The sequence below is a fragment of the Bufo bufo genome, chromosome 1, assembly GCF_905171765.1.
Source record: "Bufo bufo chromosome 1, aBufBuf1.1, whole genome shotgun sequence".
NCBI lineage: Eukaryota > Metazoa > Chordata > Amphibia > Anura > Bufonidae > Bufo > Bufo bufo.
The window spans coordinates 179665448-179680058 of record NC_053389.1 but is presented as its reverse complement, the minus strand read 5'-3'; the positions used below and the strand labels follow the sequence as shown (position 1 = coordinate 179680058).

The window sequence follows — 14611 nt, the reverse complement described above, 5'->3', positions numbered from 1 at the left end:
AGGTCTGAGGTTACACACCTGACAATGCGTTAGATCCTATTACGCGTAGATAAGTTTCCTTTCTTTCTAGGATCAATAGAGGTCCTTAATTTCCAGGAGTGTGTATTACATTACTCCAGGGCTGCGGTGTGACCTAACCTGACTTATCAACATCCTTCTAACTTTAAAAAATTGGGTTGTACAAAGGGGGCTATTTCCTAAGTGCAATCCTATACATCCCATGTCTTGTACTATGTATAGTCTAGGCATCTAGCTAAGGGCAAGGTTGTGAGGGTTTTTGCTCCATATGCCAGAGAAGAGGTACCAACAAGTTACTCGGCCTTGATCAGGGTGTTTAGATACAGAGCCTAGGTCACTGAATGTCTTAGTGTCTGGGTATACAGATCACACATATCCTGGAATCATAAATGTGCTGTATATAAAGTGAATACACAGATGTTGAAATATAAAACATTGAGTTCTCAGTTTGTCCCTTGTTTGTGTGACAACAAATGCAGCCACCATGGTTGTTCCTGCAGCAATTGTCATTGAGCTTTCCGAGAGACTGAATATTCAATGTTCCTAGTTATGCAAATATCCATCCCCTGCATACATATCATTTCCTAAGTAGGTGACAATCCCTGCAGGGGCCATATTCATTGCAACTAGGAAAGGCTGCATATTATTTTTACCAACTTGACATAAGAGGTCAACTCAAGATATATTTGCATGCAGTATGTTCATTTTTTTTTTTTAAAGAGTTGTCTGGCTTTCTGGACATTTTTAACTTTCATTAACAATGTTCTCTATCTCTACCTGTTGAAAAAATAATAGCTGCTACCTACTACTCCATTCTGGCTCCCTGGCTTCATTTAGGGTCTTATTGTCTCTGTCCTGTAAAGTTTTGGATGGACGGGGTCACATGCGCAGCTGCAGCCAACACCTGGTCTTATTGGTGATGTGTCCCCAGTGCATGTGACCCCATCCATCCGGAAGTTTATGGGACGTAGACCAGAAGACTGCTGAAGGGAGCTAGAATGGAGAGGTGGGGAACAGGTAAGTATGATTTTCATTAACATCTAGAGCAGGGATCATCAACCTTCGGCACTCCAGCTGTTGTGAAGCTACAACTCCCAGCATGCTTCTTTCACTTCTGTGGGAGTTGAGAGAACAGCCGAGCGAGTGTGCATGATGGGAGATGTAGTTTCACAACACCTGGAGTGCCAGAGTGAAGCTGGACAACTCCTTTAAGCTCATCAGTTTACAGGTTCTCTTATGATAACTTTGCTCAATGGGACCTGGAGCTATGTGCAAAAATACTAATGAAGCACAGAGGCCATTGGGCACCCTCAATTACTAGTGTTTGGATGTGACTGCCAGCTCTGCCCCCCATGTAGTCACAACCCTACTGGCATAAATGCCAGCCTTGTTAGCGCATGATTATTTACTAAAATAAAAAGTGGGAGGGTTATCAGTCTCATTAACCCATTTTATCAAATATTACAACCCATAGCGTGTTTCGTGGTAACAAATCAGGTTTTCCTAAAATGGCAGCTGCACATGTTACAAAGCGAAACTAAGTGTAGAAGAAACAAGCCTGGGAATGCAAGATCACCCATAATGTTGTGCAGCCAGACAATCTGCAGATAACCATCCCCTGTGATGTCACAGCCGTAAAAAACCCTCTTCCTGCGCGGTCTCCGTCATTTTCCTGTGAGCTGAGCATAGGGATAGATGTGGCAAGCGCTCTTGCCCTAGGGACAGTATTGCTAAAAATGATTATACAGTGAAGGAGTTTAACCATGCATGGGATAGGCATAAGGCCACCCTTCATATAAGATAGGGCCAGGGGCTATCCATAGTATTCAGTATATTGGGCAGACTAGATGGGCCAAATGGTTCTTATCTGCCGACACATTCTACGTTTCTATTAATAGAAGAATATTGGAGAATGAGAGTGTAGGGAGAGTGCAGGGAGAGCACAGGTGGAGTGCAGGGAGACTTATTCTGCATCAGTTTTATTTATTCCTACATTTACTTATTCCTACATCAGCCATAAATGTAATTCAATACCAAGAAGATGGAAGCCTTTATTATTCCACAACCAATACCATCCAGCCTCAACCCGTTAGGGGGGCCAGGTGTTAATGATGACCATCCTCATCTTTTGCTGGCTTTACTTCTTCTAAATCATCCTTCAAAGTCTCCATGTCCTAGAAAAGTTAGCAAGATGCAGAGAGAGGAGGAGCTGGATGTTCATGATAATATATTCTCAACGATATTAGATGATGTGAAAAAGGAGGAAAAGCAGATGGCAGAAGAAGGGCTCCCACCTGTAGGGCAGGAGAGCGCTGGGGTTGGAGAAGTGGTTACAGCCCCTGTTGAAAGGTGCATTAAAGGTGCTGCGCAGCCATTAACAATAATGACCAACTATATAGTGCGGTCTTCATTATTTAATGAAAGGCAGCTGCGGGATAATTGGCCGTGCGGTTCTTCACCACAGCACACCCGCAACCCACCCGCAGCATGGTCGCTCTGTGTCGCCATACCCAAAGGCACAGAATCAACTTTTTTAAAACTGCACTCATCTCTAATATATACAGTATAAATATATATATATATATATATATATATATATAAAGCTCTTTTCACACTGCACATATGTTCCATGCTCATTGAATAGGGCAAGATAATCTCCATATGCACCAGTGTCTCCAACTGCATACCATAAAAGTGACCCTTTGGCATACATTCAAAAATACATTTTTTTAACTGTTTTCAGAAAATGATTTGATGTAGTATGCCTTTTTTTTTTTTACAGTGGGAGGCATGTGTAACTGTATAGGCAATACAGCAAAATAGGTCTATTGCATACATTTGGTGCCATACTTTAAATAGCATTATTTACAAATAGTCTTTTGGACTTAGAATTGCCTTATTTTCACATTATTAGGTCTTTTAAAAAAAACATTTGAATATAATGCATTAAAAGTTACGTTTAGCAGGAGGCATATGTGAAAATAAGGCAATTATTAGTCCAAAAGACTATTTGTAAATTATGGTATAAAGTGCCTGTCTTGGGTCTATGTGTGTAGTAGTGTCTAAGATACTTTAAATAGTGCCCCATAAATGTGCCCCAAATGCAGTGCTAACTGACCCTTACTTAGGTTTTCTGTAAAGAGGCTCATAGTTTGCTGGAAGGTGATAGAGTTTCTAACTTTGTACGCGCAGAAGAACAACTTCTTCCGAAATTGAACCAATATACAGTAATTGATGACAGAATGAACATATCATCGGTTTGATGAGTCCAAGTAAACTATTAACAAATAAAATGAATGAAAACTATCATTATTATTATTACTAGTAGTAGTAATACTAATATATGTAGGTCATCCTTCTCATTTTTATTATTAGTACTACTACTCATCATCAGTATCACCTGTCATCCTAATTATGTGTACTACTACTCCTCCCCATCATCACTTCTACTAAGCCTACCGGTAAGTACTGATACCACTAGTCATGCAATGCAATGGTAGAACATGATTATCACACATGTCACATACTATACAGCTTGAGATATTTCTACATTTATTGCCCTTCAGTTTTAATTCTGAAAGGAAAGAGTTAACCATTCAAATAGTTCCTCCTCTTCTCATTAACACATTTCCACAATTGTTCTAAGTTACATTCCTAATAATTGGGAATATTGACTGCCCTGTATGTTCTCGACACTATGAGACCCTAAAATTTATCTGACTGAGGTCATTCATTTTCTTTGGGTAAAAAACTTGAAGTTAACCCCTTCCAGTCCTGTTGCTTGTGGATTGCTCTCCGCCTGCTTACTTGTTGATGCACCTGCTGTGCTCTATGCTGTACTGCAATCCCCCCCCCCCCCTTACCTGCTGATAGTTCCATTCCTGGGGAGCGAAATTGCTGTCCACCACTTCAAACTGGAAATTGGTATGAGGCACCTGGTGCAGAATGTACGTCCACCAAGATGCCCGGTATCCATGACTGAAGCTCATGGCTCCTTTGCAACCACAAATAAATAAAAGGCAAAAAAAAGCAAAAAAAAAAAAAAGAACAGAAGCGATACTAAGAATATAGTCCTTAGAAGATGCTGTGTTAAAGGTGCTATGCTATTCTCAGTGCACAGCATTCATCTTGTTATGAGCAGATCCAAGACATGGTGGGAACTGATGCATCTGGAGTGTAATTGCTTAAAGCAGGCAGAAGCAAGAAACATAGGGGGAGGAGGCAAACATGTAGGTCTATCCCTATCCATTGCCATGATATGGAGATGGAGGAATATGGAAGGGCGTAGCAGCACCCCCCAGTGGTTTATGAACAAATCTTCTATTAATTAGTTTGTCTCTGTGGTCTTTCTTACTAGGTTACAAAGGCCATTTAGGAAGACATTTGACCTCTCCCAGGGGCTGATGAACAAAGTCTCAGCATGAGTTTTATACCGGAGATCGGGGACTGAATGGAACCTAGCAATGTTCAGATGTACTAAAAGTCTCACTGCACAGAATGCATTTCAGACCTTTAGAAAACTCATTAGAGCTGACTGCACAGTGCTCGACAAAGTACTTTCCCATATGAAGAGCACATGAAAAGGCTGAACATAACATATAGAGCTATATAATGGAGCACAATCACACAGCCTTACAAGTGTTATCCCCCAGGGCATACACAATAATCCCAGGGCCCCATAGAAAAACTCAGAAAAGGGGAAAAAGAGTAAAGAAGAAAAAGAAGTTTGATGCACTGAAGTTTCCCATAATCCTAACGATGTCAGATTATCGGAATTTGACAGTAGCTAGTGGCTACAGTAAACTTTTCAGAATTAACAGAAAAAAAATGGAATTTCCCAAAATACAAGCATCTAAAATAGGTGAGGGTCCAACTGTTGCAACCCCTACAGATGGCCTGGAAATCCAGCATTCGAGCTCCGCTCTATGGGACTGCTGGAAGTAGCTGAGATCTGAACTTGGCTATCTCCGGCAATCCTGTTGAGAATGAATGGAACGCAGCACACATGCTCAACCCATCACTACATTTATACAAGGACTCCTATTCTCATGATCGGTGGGTATCCCAATGGTTGGACTATATTGGATACATATTTGGGTAGGGGATACCTTATGGATATAAATGGTTATTCTGCCTAGGTATGCAGATGCTCAGTTCTACCAGTATTCCTCACTGTCCCAATGCAAAGCTGAGCATGCATGTTTATGACAGTATGGGAAGAGAAAGTTGTCAGGTAAATGTTTTTGGTCAATGGATTTCTCATATTTATCGCCTGCCTTATTAGAGTTCATCAATCTGTGATGATCAGTAGGGATCTATTACCCGGAACGGTGCCATTCTTGTACTAGTATATGGCACTTCAACTTAAACCCCTGTTCAGTCCCTTCCACTTGAATGCAGCTTAGTCAGAGTGCCAGACATGGACAGTAGGCTTGAGCAAATCGATTTTCGGATCCTAGATCCGAAGTAAATTTTTTAAAATACTTACATTTTAATGTTGTATCTGTACAGTATTAAAATGTATTGGCTCCATAAAGCCAAAGTTCGTTTCACCTGGAGTCGCGCAAGACTTTGGTTAATTCCCATTGTATTCATATCTGCGTTTTTGAAAACAATTTAATATAGCAACCAGCCAGTACCAAAGCCCACTTCGGATCGCTATTTTAAATTGTTTTTAAATACTCAGATATGAATACAGTAGGAATTAACCAAAGCCTTGCGCAACTTCGTGCAAGAAGAATTTGGGCTCCACGAAGCCCATACATTTTAATGTTGTACTTATACAGCATTAAATGTAAGTATTTGAATGAATCGACTTCGGATCTAGGATCTGAAGGTCGATTTACTTAAGCCTAATGGACAGTGCTGAGTGTAGTACTGTGGTAAGTACCATGACCCCCTTTCTCAATTGACCGACACTAATTTCATAGGCCATCTACCTGATGCACAATAAATCTTATAAATATATCCAGTAGTAAAAAAAAAAAGAGAAAAGTACAAAATGAGGTCTTTAATTTATGCAAGTGTTTTGCAACCTGTGGATCACCACCTGTTGTGGAACTACAAGCCTCAGCTTGTTTAAATAAAGACATTATTTGGGTTGATCTAATAACTATGTATAAATATATCAGGGGACAGTACAGAGATCTATCCCATCATCTATTTATCCCCAGGACTGTGACTGTGATGAGGGGACATCCTCTGCGTCTGGAGGAAAGAAGGTTTGTACACAAACATAGAAGAGGATTCTTTACGGTAAGAGCAGTGAGACTATGCCGGAGGAGGTGATGATGGTGAGTTCACTAAAAGAGTTCAAGAGGGGTCTGAATGAAATAATATTACAGGCTATAGCTATTAGAGAGGGGTCGTTGATCCAGGGAGATATTCTGTTGCCTGATTGGAGTCGGGAAGGAATGGTTTCCCCTAAAATGAGGCAAATTGTTTCCTACATCACAGTTTGTTTGTTTTTTGCCTTCCTCTGGATCAACTTGCAGGATAACAAGCCAAACTGGATGGACAGATGTCTTTTTTCAGCCTTACAAACTATGTATCTATATTAGTAACATAGTAACATAGTTTATAAGGCTGAAAAAAGACATCTGTCCATCCAGATCGGCCTGTTATCCTGCAAGTTGATCCAGAGGAAGGCAAAAAAAAAAACTGTGAGGTAAAAGCCAATTTTCCTTGTTTTAGGTGTAAAAAAAATTCCCTCCCAACTCCAATCAGGCAATCATAATAACTACCTGGATCAATGACCCATCTCTATTAGCTATAGGCTGTAATATTATTACACTCCAGAAATACATCCAGGCCCCTCTTCAACTCTTTTAGCGAACTCATCATCACCTCCTCAGGCAGAGAGTTCCATAGTCTCACTGCTCTTACCGTAAAGAATCCTCTTCTATGTTTATGTACAAACTTTCTTTCCTCCAGACGCAGAGAATATCCCCTTATCACAGTCACAGTCCTGGGGATAAATAGATGATGGGATAGATCTCTGTACTGACCCCTGATATATTTATACATAGTTATTTGATCTCCCCTCAGTCGTCTTTTTTCTAAAGTGAATAACCCTAATTTGGATAATCTTTCAGGGAACTGTAGTCCCCCCATTCCAGTTATTACTTTAGTTGCCCTCCTATGAACCCTCTCCAGCTCTGCTATGTCTGCCTTGTTTACAGGAGCCCAGATCTGTACACAGTTCTCCATGTGTGGTCTGACTAGCGATTTGCAAAGTGGTAGGACTATGTTCTCATCACGGGCATCTATGACCCTTTTGATGCAACCCATTATCTTATTGGCCTTGGCAGCAGCTGCCTGATATTGGTTTCTACAGCTTAGTTTGCTGTTCACTTAAATTCCTAGGTCCTTTTCCATGTCAGTGTTACCCAGTGTTTTACCATTTAGTATGTACGGATGACTTGCATTATTCCTTCCCATGTGCATAACCTTACATTTGTCAGTGTTAAACCTCATCTGCCACTTATCTGCCCAAGCATCCAATCTATCCAGATCCATCTGTAGTAGTATATTGTCCTCTTCTGTGTTAATTACTTTACACAGTTTAGTGTCATCTGCAAAAATGTATATTTTACTGTGCAAGCCTTCTACAAGATCATTAATAAATATATTGAAGAGAATAGGGCCCAATACTGACCCCTGAGGTACCCCACTAGTGACAGTGAGTGACCCAATCTGAGTGTGTACAATTAATAACCACCCTCTGTTTTCTATCATTCAGCCAGTTACTTACCCACTTACAGACATTTTCTCCCAGTCCAAGCATTCTCATTTTATATACTAACCTTTCATGTGGTACAGTGTCAAATGCTTTGGAGAAGTCCAGATATACTACATCCATTGATTCACCGCTGTCAAGTGTAGAACTTATCTCCTCATAGAAACTGATTAAATTAGTTTGACATGACCGATCCCTAATGAAGCCATGCTGATATGGCGTTCTTTGCTCATTTTAAGTACTTTAAGATAGCATCTCTTAGAAAACCTTCAAACAGCTTAGCCATGACAGATGTTAAACTTACCGGCCTATAGTTTCCGGGCTCTGTTTTTGGACCCTTTTTAAATATTTGCTATGCGCCAATCCTGTGGAACACTCCCTGTCAGTATAGAGTCCTTAAAGGGGTTGTCCAAGTTATATTTATTGATAACCTAATCTCAGGATAGGTCATCAATATCAGATCGGCTGGGGTACGACACCCGGCACCCCCGCCGATCAGCTGTTTCAAGAGAAGGCGTGCCTCCCCTTCATTGTTTACCTGCTCGCTGTTGCATCTGCAGTGGTGAGCAGGTGTAATTACACCCAAGCCGTCCCATTCATTTTAATGGTACGGATTGCTCCTATACAAGTGTATAGAAGCGATCCGTACCATTTAAATTAGTATCCTAGTTTAAACACTCCTCCAACCTTCTAGCCATCTTCTCCCCCAACACAGCTGCCCCTTCCCCATTGAGGTGCAGCCCATCCCTACGATAGAGCCTGTAGCTGACAGAGAAGTCGGCCCAGTTCTCCAGGAACCCAAACCCCTCCTTCCTACACCAGTTCTTGAGCCAGTTGTTAACCTCCCTAATCTCCCACTGCCTTTCTTGTGTGTCTCGTGGTACAGGGAGTATTTCGGAAAACACTACTTTTGAGGTCCTTGCCTTAAGCTTGTGACCTAAATCCCTAAAATAATTTTTAAGAACGCTACACCTACCTCTAACTTTGTCATTAGTTCTAATATGGACCATGACTGCTGGATCTTCTTTAGCCCCTCCCAGTAATCTGTCAACCCGATCCGTGATGTGTCGAACTTGAGCGCCAGGAAGACAACACACCGTTCGACAATCCCGATCTTTGTGACAGATCGCCCTATCTGTACCCCTAATGATTGAGTCTCCCACTACCAGTACCTGTCTGGCCTACCTTGCTCTCTTGGTCCCCTGCTTACTGGAGCTGACATTCCCCTGACTGGCAGAGGAAGGGTCCGGCTGCAGCAGTGCTCTCCCTGAACTGACATCCCCCTCATCTGCCAAACTTGCAAACTTGCTGGCACTCTTCCCTCTACCCCGCTTTCTAACTGTTATCCAGCTAGCTACCTCACTTTCCTGAGCCTCCTTGTACCAACCTCCCCACATCTACCCCATAGAGTGCTTGCTCAGTGAGCAGCAAACTCTTTTCCAAATTGTCAATGCTTCTCAGTGTTAAAACTCGCCCGGTTAGATACACGACGTGCGATTCCAAATGGACAATTTGCTCACATTTTGAACAAAGATATGCACCCTCAAACGGCTGTTCCAGGACTGCATACATTAGACAAGATGTGCACTGGACTGCGCTGTCAATAATGGAACACATATTAAATGGGGATTACGCAAGAAAAGAGAAAAAGTACAATAAAGTGCAGTGATAAGAATTTTATTTACTGTAGTCCCCTCCTAAAGTCACTGAATCTGAAGTCACATAATCTAAAGTCACACACTTGATACACACACTCGAACTCAAACACGCGAACGCTCACAAACTCTCGTTGTATGTCTGCTTGTATAAGTGCAGCTCTCAAACCAGACTGCTTTTTTCCCTCTGGATTCAAAGGACTGAGCTGCCCTCAAGACTGGCTATTTAACTTCTCCTAATTAGATAGCCACACCCTAATTACTAACCTGTGCAACACCAAACTTGCGTTGTTTGTCTGCTTCTTTAAGTGCAGCTCTCAAACAGACAGCTTTTTTTCCTCTGGATGTTGTAGACCATTAATCTATGCCATGTCACATAAAAGTCACAATGGACTACAAATGTATAGACTTAGCATGTTCCTCCACTGAAAATAAGTATAGCTTGCCACCTTGTGGTGAAGTAGAATACACACTGTTCACTGTGTTTATTTTGTATATATAGAGTGAAATACAGTATGTAATGTCTATACATTAACCCCTTAATATCGCACATCTTTTGGATCCTGACCAAGCATTTTTTTCTTTTCTTTTTTTTGGTGTTGCCTTTAAAGGTCATAACTTTTTTCCCATTGATATAGCTGTGTGAGGACTTATTTTTGCCAGACGAGTTGTATTTTTCAGTGGTACCATTCAAGGGTACATACAGGTGTGATATAAAACACCCCTACACACCCCTGTTAAAATGTCAGGTTTCTGTGATGTAAAAAAATTAGACAAAGATAAATCATTTCAGAACTTTTTCCACCTTTAATGTGACCTATAAACTGTACCACTCAATTGAAAAACAAACGGAAATCTGTTAGGTAGAGGGAAGAAAAAAATATAAAAATAAAATAATATGGTTGTATAAGTGTGCACACCCTTAAACTAATACTTTGTTGAAGGACCTTTTGATTTTATTACAGCACTCAGTCTTTTTGGGTATGAGTCTATCAGCATGGCACATTTTGACTTGACAAGATTTGCCCACTCTTCTTTGCAAAAACACTCCATATCTGTCAGATTGCGAGGGCATCTCCTGTGCACAGCCCTATTCAGATCACCTCACAGATTTTCAATCAGATTCAGGTCTAGGCTCTGGCTGGGCCATTCCAAAACTTTAATCTTCTTCTGGTGAAGCCATTCCTTTGTTGATTTGGAGGTATGCTTTGGGTCGTTGTCATGCTGAAAGATGAAGTTCCTCTTCATGTTCAGCTTTCTAGCAGAAGCCTGAAGGTTTTGTAGAAATATTGACTGGTATTTGGAACTGTTCATAATTCCCTCTAACTTAACGAAGGCCCCAGTTCCAACTGAAGAAAAACAGCCCTAAAGCATGATGCTGCCACCACCATGCTTCACTGTGGGTATGGTGTTCTTTTGGTGATGTGCAGTGTTGTTTTTGCGCCAAACATATCTTTTAGAATTATGGCCAAAAAGTTCAACCTTGGTTTCATCAGACCATAACACCTTTTCCCATATGCTTTTGGGAGACTTCAGATGTGTTTCTGCAACATGTAGCCTGGCTTGGATGTTTTTCTTTCGTAAGAAAAGACTTTCGTCTTGCCACTCTACCCCATAGCCCAGACATATAAAGAATACGGCAGATTGTTGTCACATGTACCACACAGCCAGTACTTGCCAGATATTCCTGCAGCTCCTTTAATGTTGCTGTAGGCCTCTTGGTAGCCTCCCAGACCAGTTTTCTTCTCGTCTTTTCATCAATTTTGGAGGAACGTCCAGTTCTTGGTAATGTCACTGTTGTGCCATATTTTCTCCACTTGATGATGACTGTCTTCACTGTGTTCCATGGTATATCTAATGCCTTGGAAATTCTTTTGTACCCTTCTCCTAACTGATACCTTTTAACAATGAGATCCCTCAGTGGCCCATGGCTTTTGCTGTGGGATGTGACTAAGAAAATTTCAGGAAAGACCAACTAGAGCAGCTGAAGTATATTTGGGGATAATCAGAGGTACTTTAAATGATGGCAGGTGTATGCTGACTCCTATTTAACATGATTTTGAATGTGATTGCTTAATTATGAACACAGCCACATTAATTTTTTACTTATTTATTTTCTTCCCTCCACCTAAAAGATTTCAGTTTGTTTTTCAATTGAGTGGTACAGTTTATAGGTCACATTAAAGGTGGAAAAAGTTCTGAAATGATTTATCTTTGTCTCATTTTTTTACATCACAGAAACCTGACATTTTAACAGGGGTGTGTAGACTTTTTATATCCACTGTATAATGTATTACATAGTAACATAGTTTATAAGGCTGAAAAAAAGACATCTGTCCATCCAGTTCAGCCTGTTATTCTGCAAGTTGATCCAGAGGAAGGCAAAAATAACCCTGTAAGGTAGAAGCCAATTTTCCCCACTTTAGGTGAAAAAAAAATCCTTCCTGACTCCAATCAGGCAATCAGAATATCTCCCTGGATCAACGACCCCTCTCTAGTAGCTATACCCTGTAATATTATTACACTCCAGAAATACATCCAGGCCCCTCTTGAACTCTTTCAGTGAACTCACCATCACCACCTCCTCAGGCAGAGAGTTCCATAGTTTCACTGCTCTACTGTAAAGAATCCTCTTCTATGTCTGTGTACAAACCTTCTTTCCTTCAGACACAGAGGATGTCCCCTTGTCACAGTCCTGGGGATAAATAGATGATGGGAGAGATCTCCGTACTGTACTGACCCCTGATATATTTATACATTGTTATTTGATCACCTCTCAGTTGTCTTTTTTCTAAAGTGAATAAGCCTAATTTTGATAATCTGTCAGGGTACTGTAGTCCCCCCATTCCAGTTATTACTTTAGTTGCCCTCTTCTGAACCCTCTCTAGCTGTGCTATGTCTGCCTTGTTCACAGGAGACCAGAACTGTACACAGTACTCCATATGTGGTCTGACTAGTGATTTGTAAAGTGGCAGGACTATGTTCTCATCACGTGCATCTGTGCCCCCTTTGAGGCAACCCATTATCTTATTGGCCTTGGCAGCAGCTGCCTGACACTGGTTTCTACAGCTTAGGCTACTTTCACACTAGCGTTCTGCTGTCCGCTCGTGAGCTCCGTTTGAAGGGGCTCACGAGCGGAGCAGAACGCTTCCGTCCAGCCCTGATGCAGTCTGAATGGATGCGGATCCGCTCAGACTGCATCAGTCTGGCGGCGTTCAGCCTCCGCTCCGCTCGCCTCCGCACGGCCAGGCGGACAGCTGAACGCTGCTTGCAGCGTTCGGGTGTCCGCCTGGCCGTGCGGAGGCGAGCGGATCCGTCCACACTTACAATGTAAGTCAATGGGGACGGATCCGCTTGAAGATGACACAATGTGGCTCAATCTTCAAGCGGATCCGTTCCCCATTGACTTTCAATGTAAAGTCTGAACGGATCCGCTCAGGCTACTTTCACACTTAGAAAATTTTCTAAGTTTTAATGCAGACGGATCCGTTCTGAACGGATGCGAACATCTGCATTATCGGAGCGGATCCGTCACGGATCCGCTCCGAACGCTAGTGTGAAAGTAGCCTTAGTTTGCTGTTCACTAAAATTCCTAGGTCCTTTTGCATGTCAGTGTTACCCAGTGTTTTACCATTTAGTATATACGGGTGACTTGCATTATTCCTTCCCATGTACAAAACCTTACATTTGTCAGTGCTAAACCTCATATGCCACTTATCTGCCCAAGCCTCCAATTTATCCAGATCCATCTGTAGCATTATCCTGCCCTCTTCCGTGTTAATTACTTTACACAGTTTAGTGTCATCTGCAAAAATTTATATTTTACTGTGCAAGCCTTTTACAAGATCATTAATAAATAAATTGAAGAGAATAGGGCCCAATACTGACCCCTGAGGTACCCCACTAGTGACAGTGATCCAATCTGAGTGTGTACCGTTAATAACCACCCTCTGTTTTCTATTACTGAGCCAGTTACTTACCCACATACACACAATTTCTCCCAGTCCAAGCATATACTAACATTTTATGTGGTACAGTATCAAATGCTTTGGAGAAGTCAAGATATACAACATCCATTGATTCACCGCGGTCAAGTCTAGAACTTACCTCCTCATAGAAATGATGAAATTAGTTTGACATCCCTCATGTCAATTTAGTTTGACATGCTGATACGGCATTATTTGCTTATTTTCATTGAGGTACTTAAAGATAGCATCTCTTATTAAGCCTTCAACCAGTTTACCCACAATAGATGTTAAACTTACTAGCCTATAGTTTCCGGGCTCTGCTTTTGGACCCTTTTTGAATATTGGCACCACATTTGCTATGGGCCAATCCTGTGACACACTCCTTGTCAATATAGAGTCCTTAAATATCAAAAATAAGTGCTATGACATTATTTAATTATCTTAGGATATGGGGCTGTATGCCATCTGGTTCCGGCGATTTGTCTATTTTAATCTTTTTAAGATGCCACTGTACTTCTTCCTAGGTTAGACAGGGCACTTTTAATGGGGAATTTACTTTTACATTCTGCATTTCATCTGACAGTTCATTTTCCTCGGTGAATACAGTGGAGAAAAAAATATTTAATAGATTTGTTTTCTCCTCATCGCTCTCTGCAACTCCCCCCTCATTACTCTGTAAAGAGCCGACACCTTCAGATTTATACTTTTTACCATTTATATAATTGAAGAACATATCTGTGGCCTCCTAATGCTGCTGCTACCTCCACACTCTGTCATTGGGCCACTCTGTGGTCTCCTCATGCTGCTTCCACTTCCACACTATGTCACCTTGGCACTCAGTGGTCTTCTGATGCTGCTGTCACCTCCACACTGTCATTGTGCCACTCTGTGGCCTCTTGATGCTGCCGCCACCTGCAGACTCTGTCATTGGGCCACTCTGTGGTCTCTTCATGCTCCTGCCACCTCCACACTATGTCACCTTGCCACTCTGTGGCCTCCTCATACTGCTGCTACCTCCACACTGTCATTGTGCCACTCTGTGGCCTCCTGATGTTGATGCCACCTCCACACTCTGTCATTGGGCCACTCTGTGGCTTCTTGATGCTGCCAGCATCTCCAGACTCTGTCATTGGGCCACTCTGTGGTCTCCTTGTGCTACTGCCACCTCTACCCTTCGTCATTGGGCCACTCTGTGGTCTCCCCATGCTGCTGCCACCTCCACACTATGTCAC

The 14611-nt window shown here is 41.8% G+C and overlaps 1 protein-coding gene across 2 annotated transcripts in view; it reads right to left on the bottom strand.

Moving 5' to 3' along the window:
* Window positions 1-4160, bottom strand: part of TTYH1 (tweety family member 1) — a 203729-nt gene extending 199569 nt beyond the window's left edge. The window contains exon 1 of one of the 2 annotated variants that reach the window (XM_040432833.1): window positions 3882-4160. In XM_040432833.1, coding sequence (XP_040288767.1) covers window positions 3882-4007 — 126 coding nt within the window. In that variant the 5' untranslated portion in view covers window positions 4008-4160. The remainder of the gene's footprint in view (window positions 1-3881) is intronic. The other variant, XM_040432839.1, reaches the window with a different exon arrangement.
* Window positions 4161-14611: the final 10451 nt, after the last annotated feature.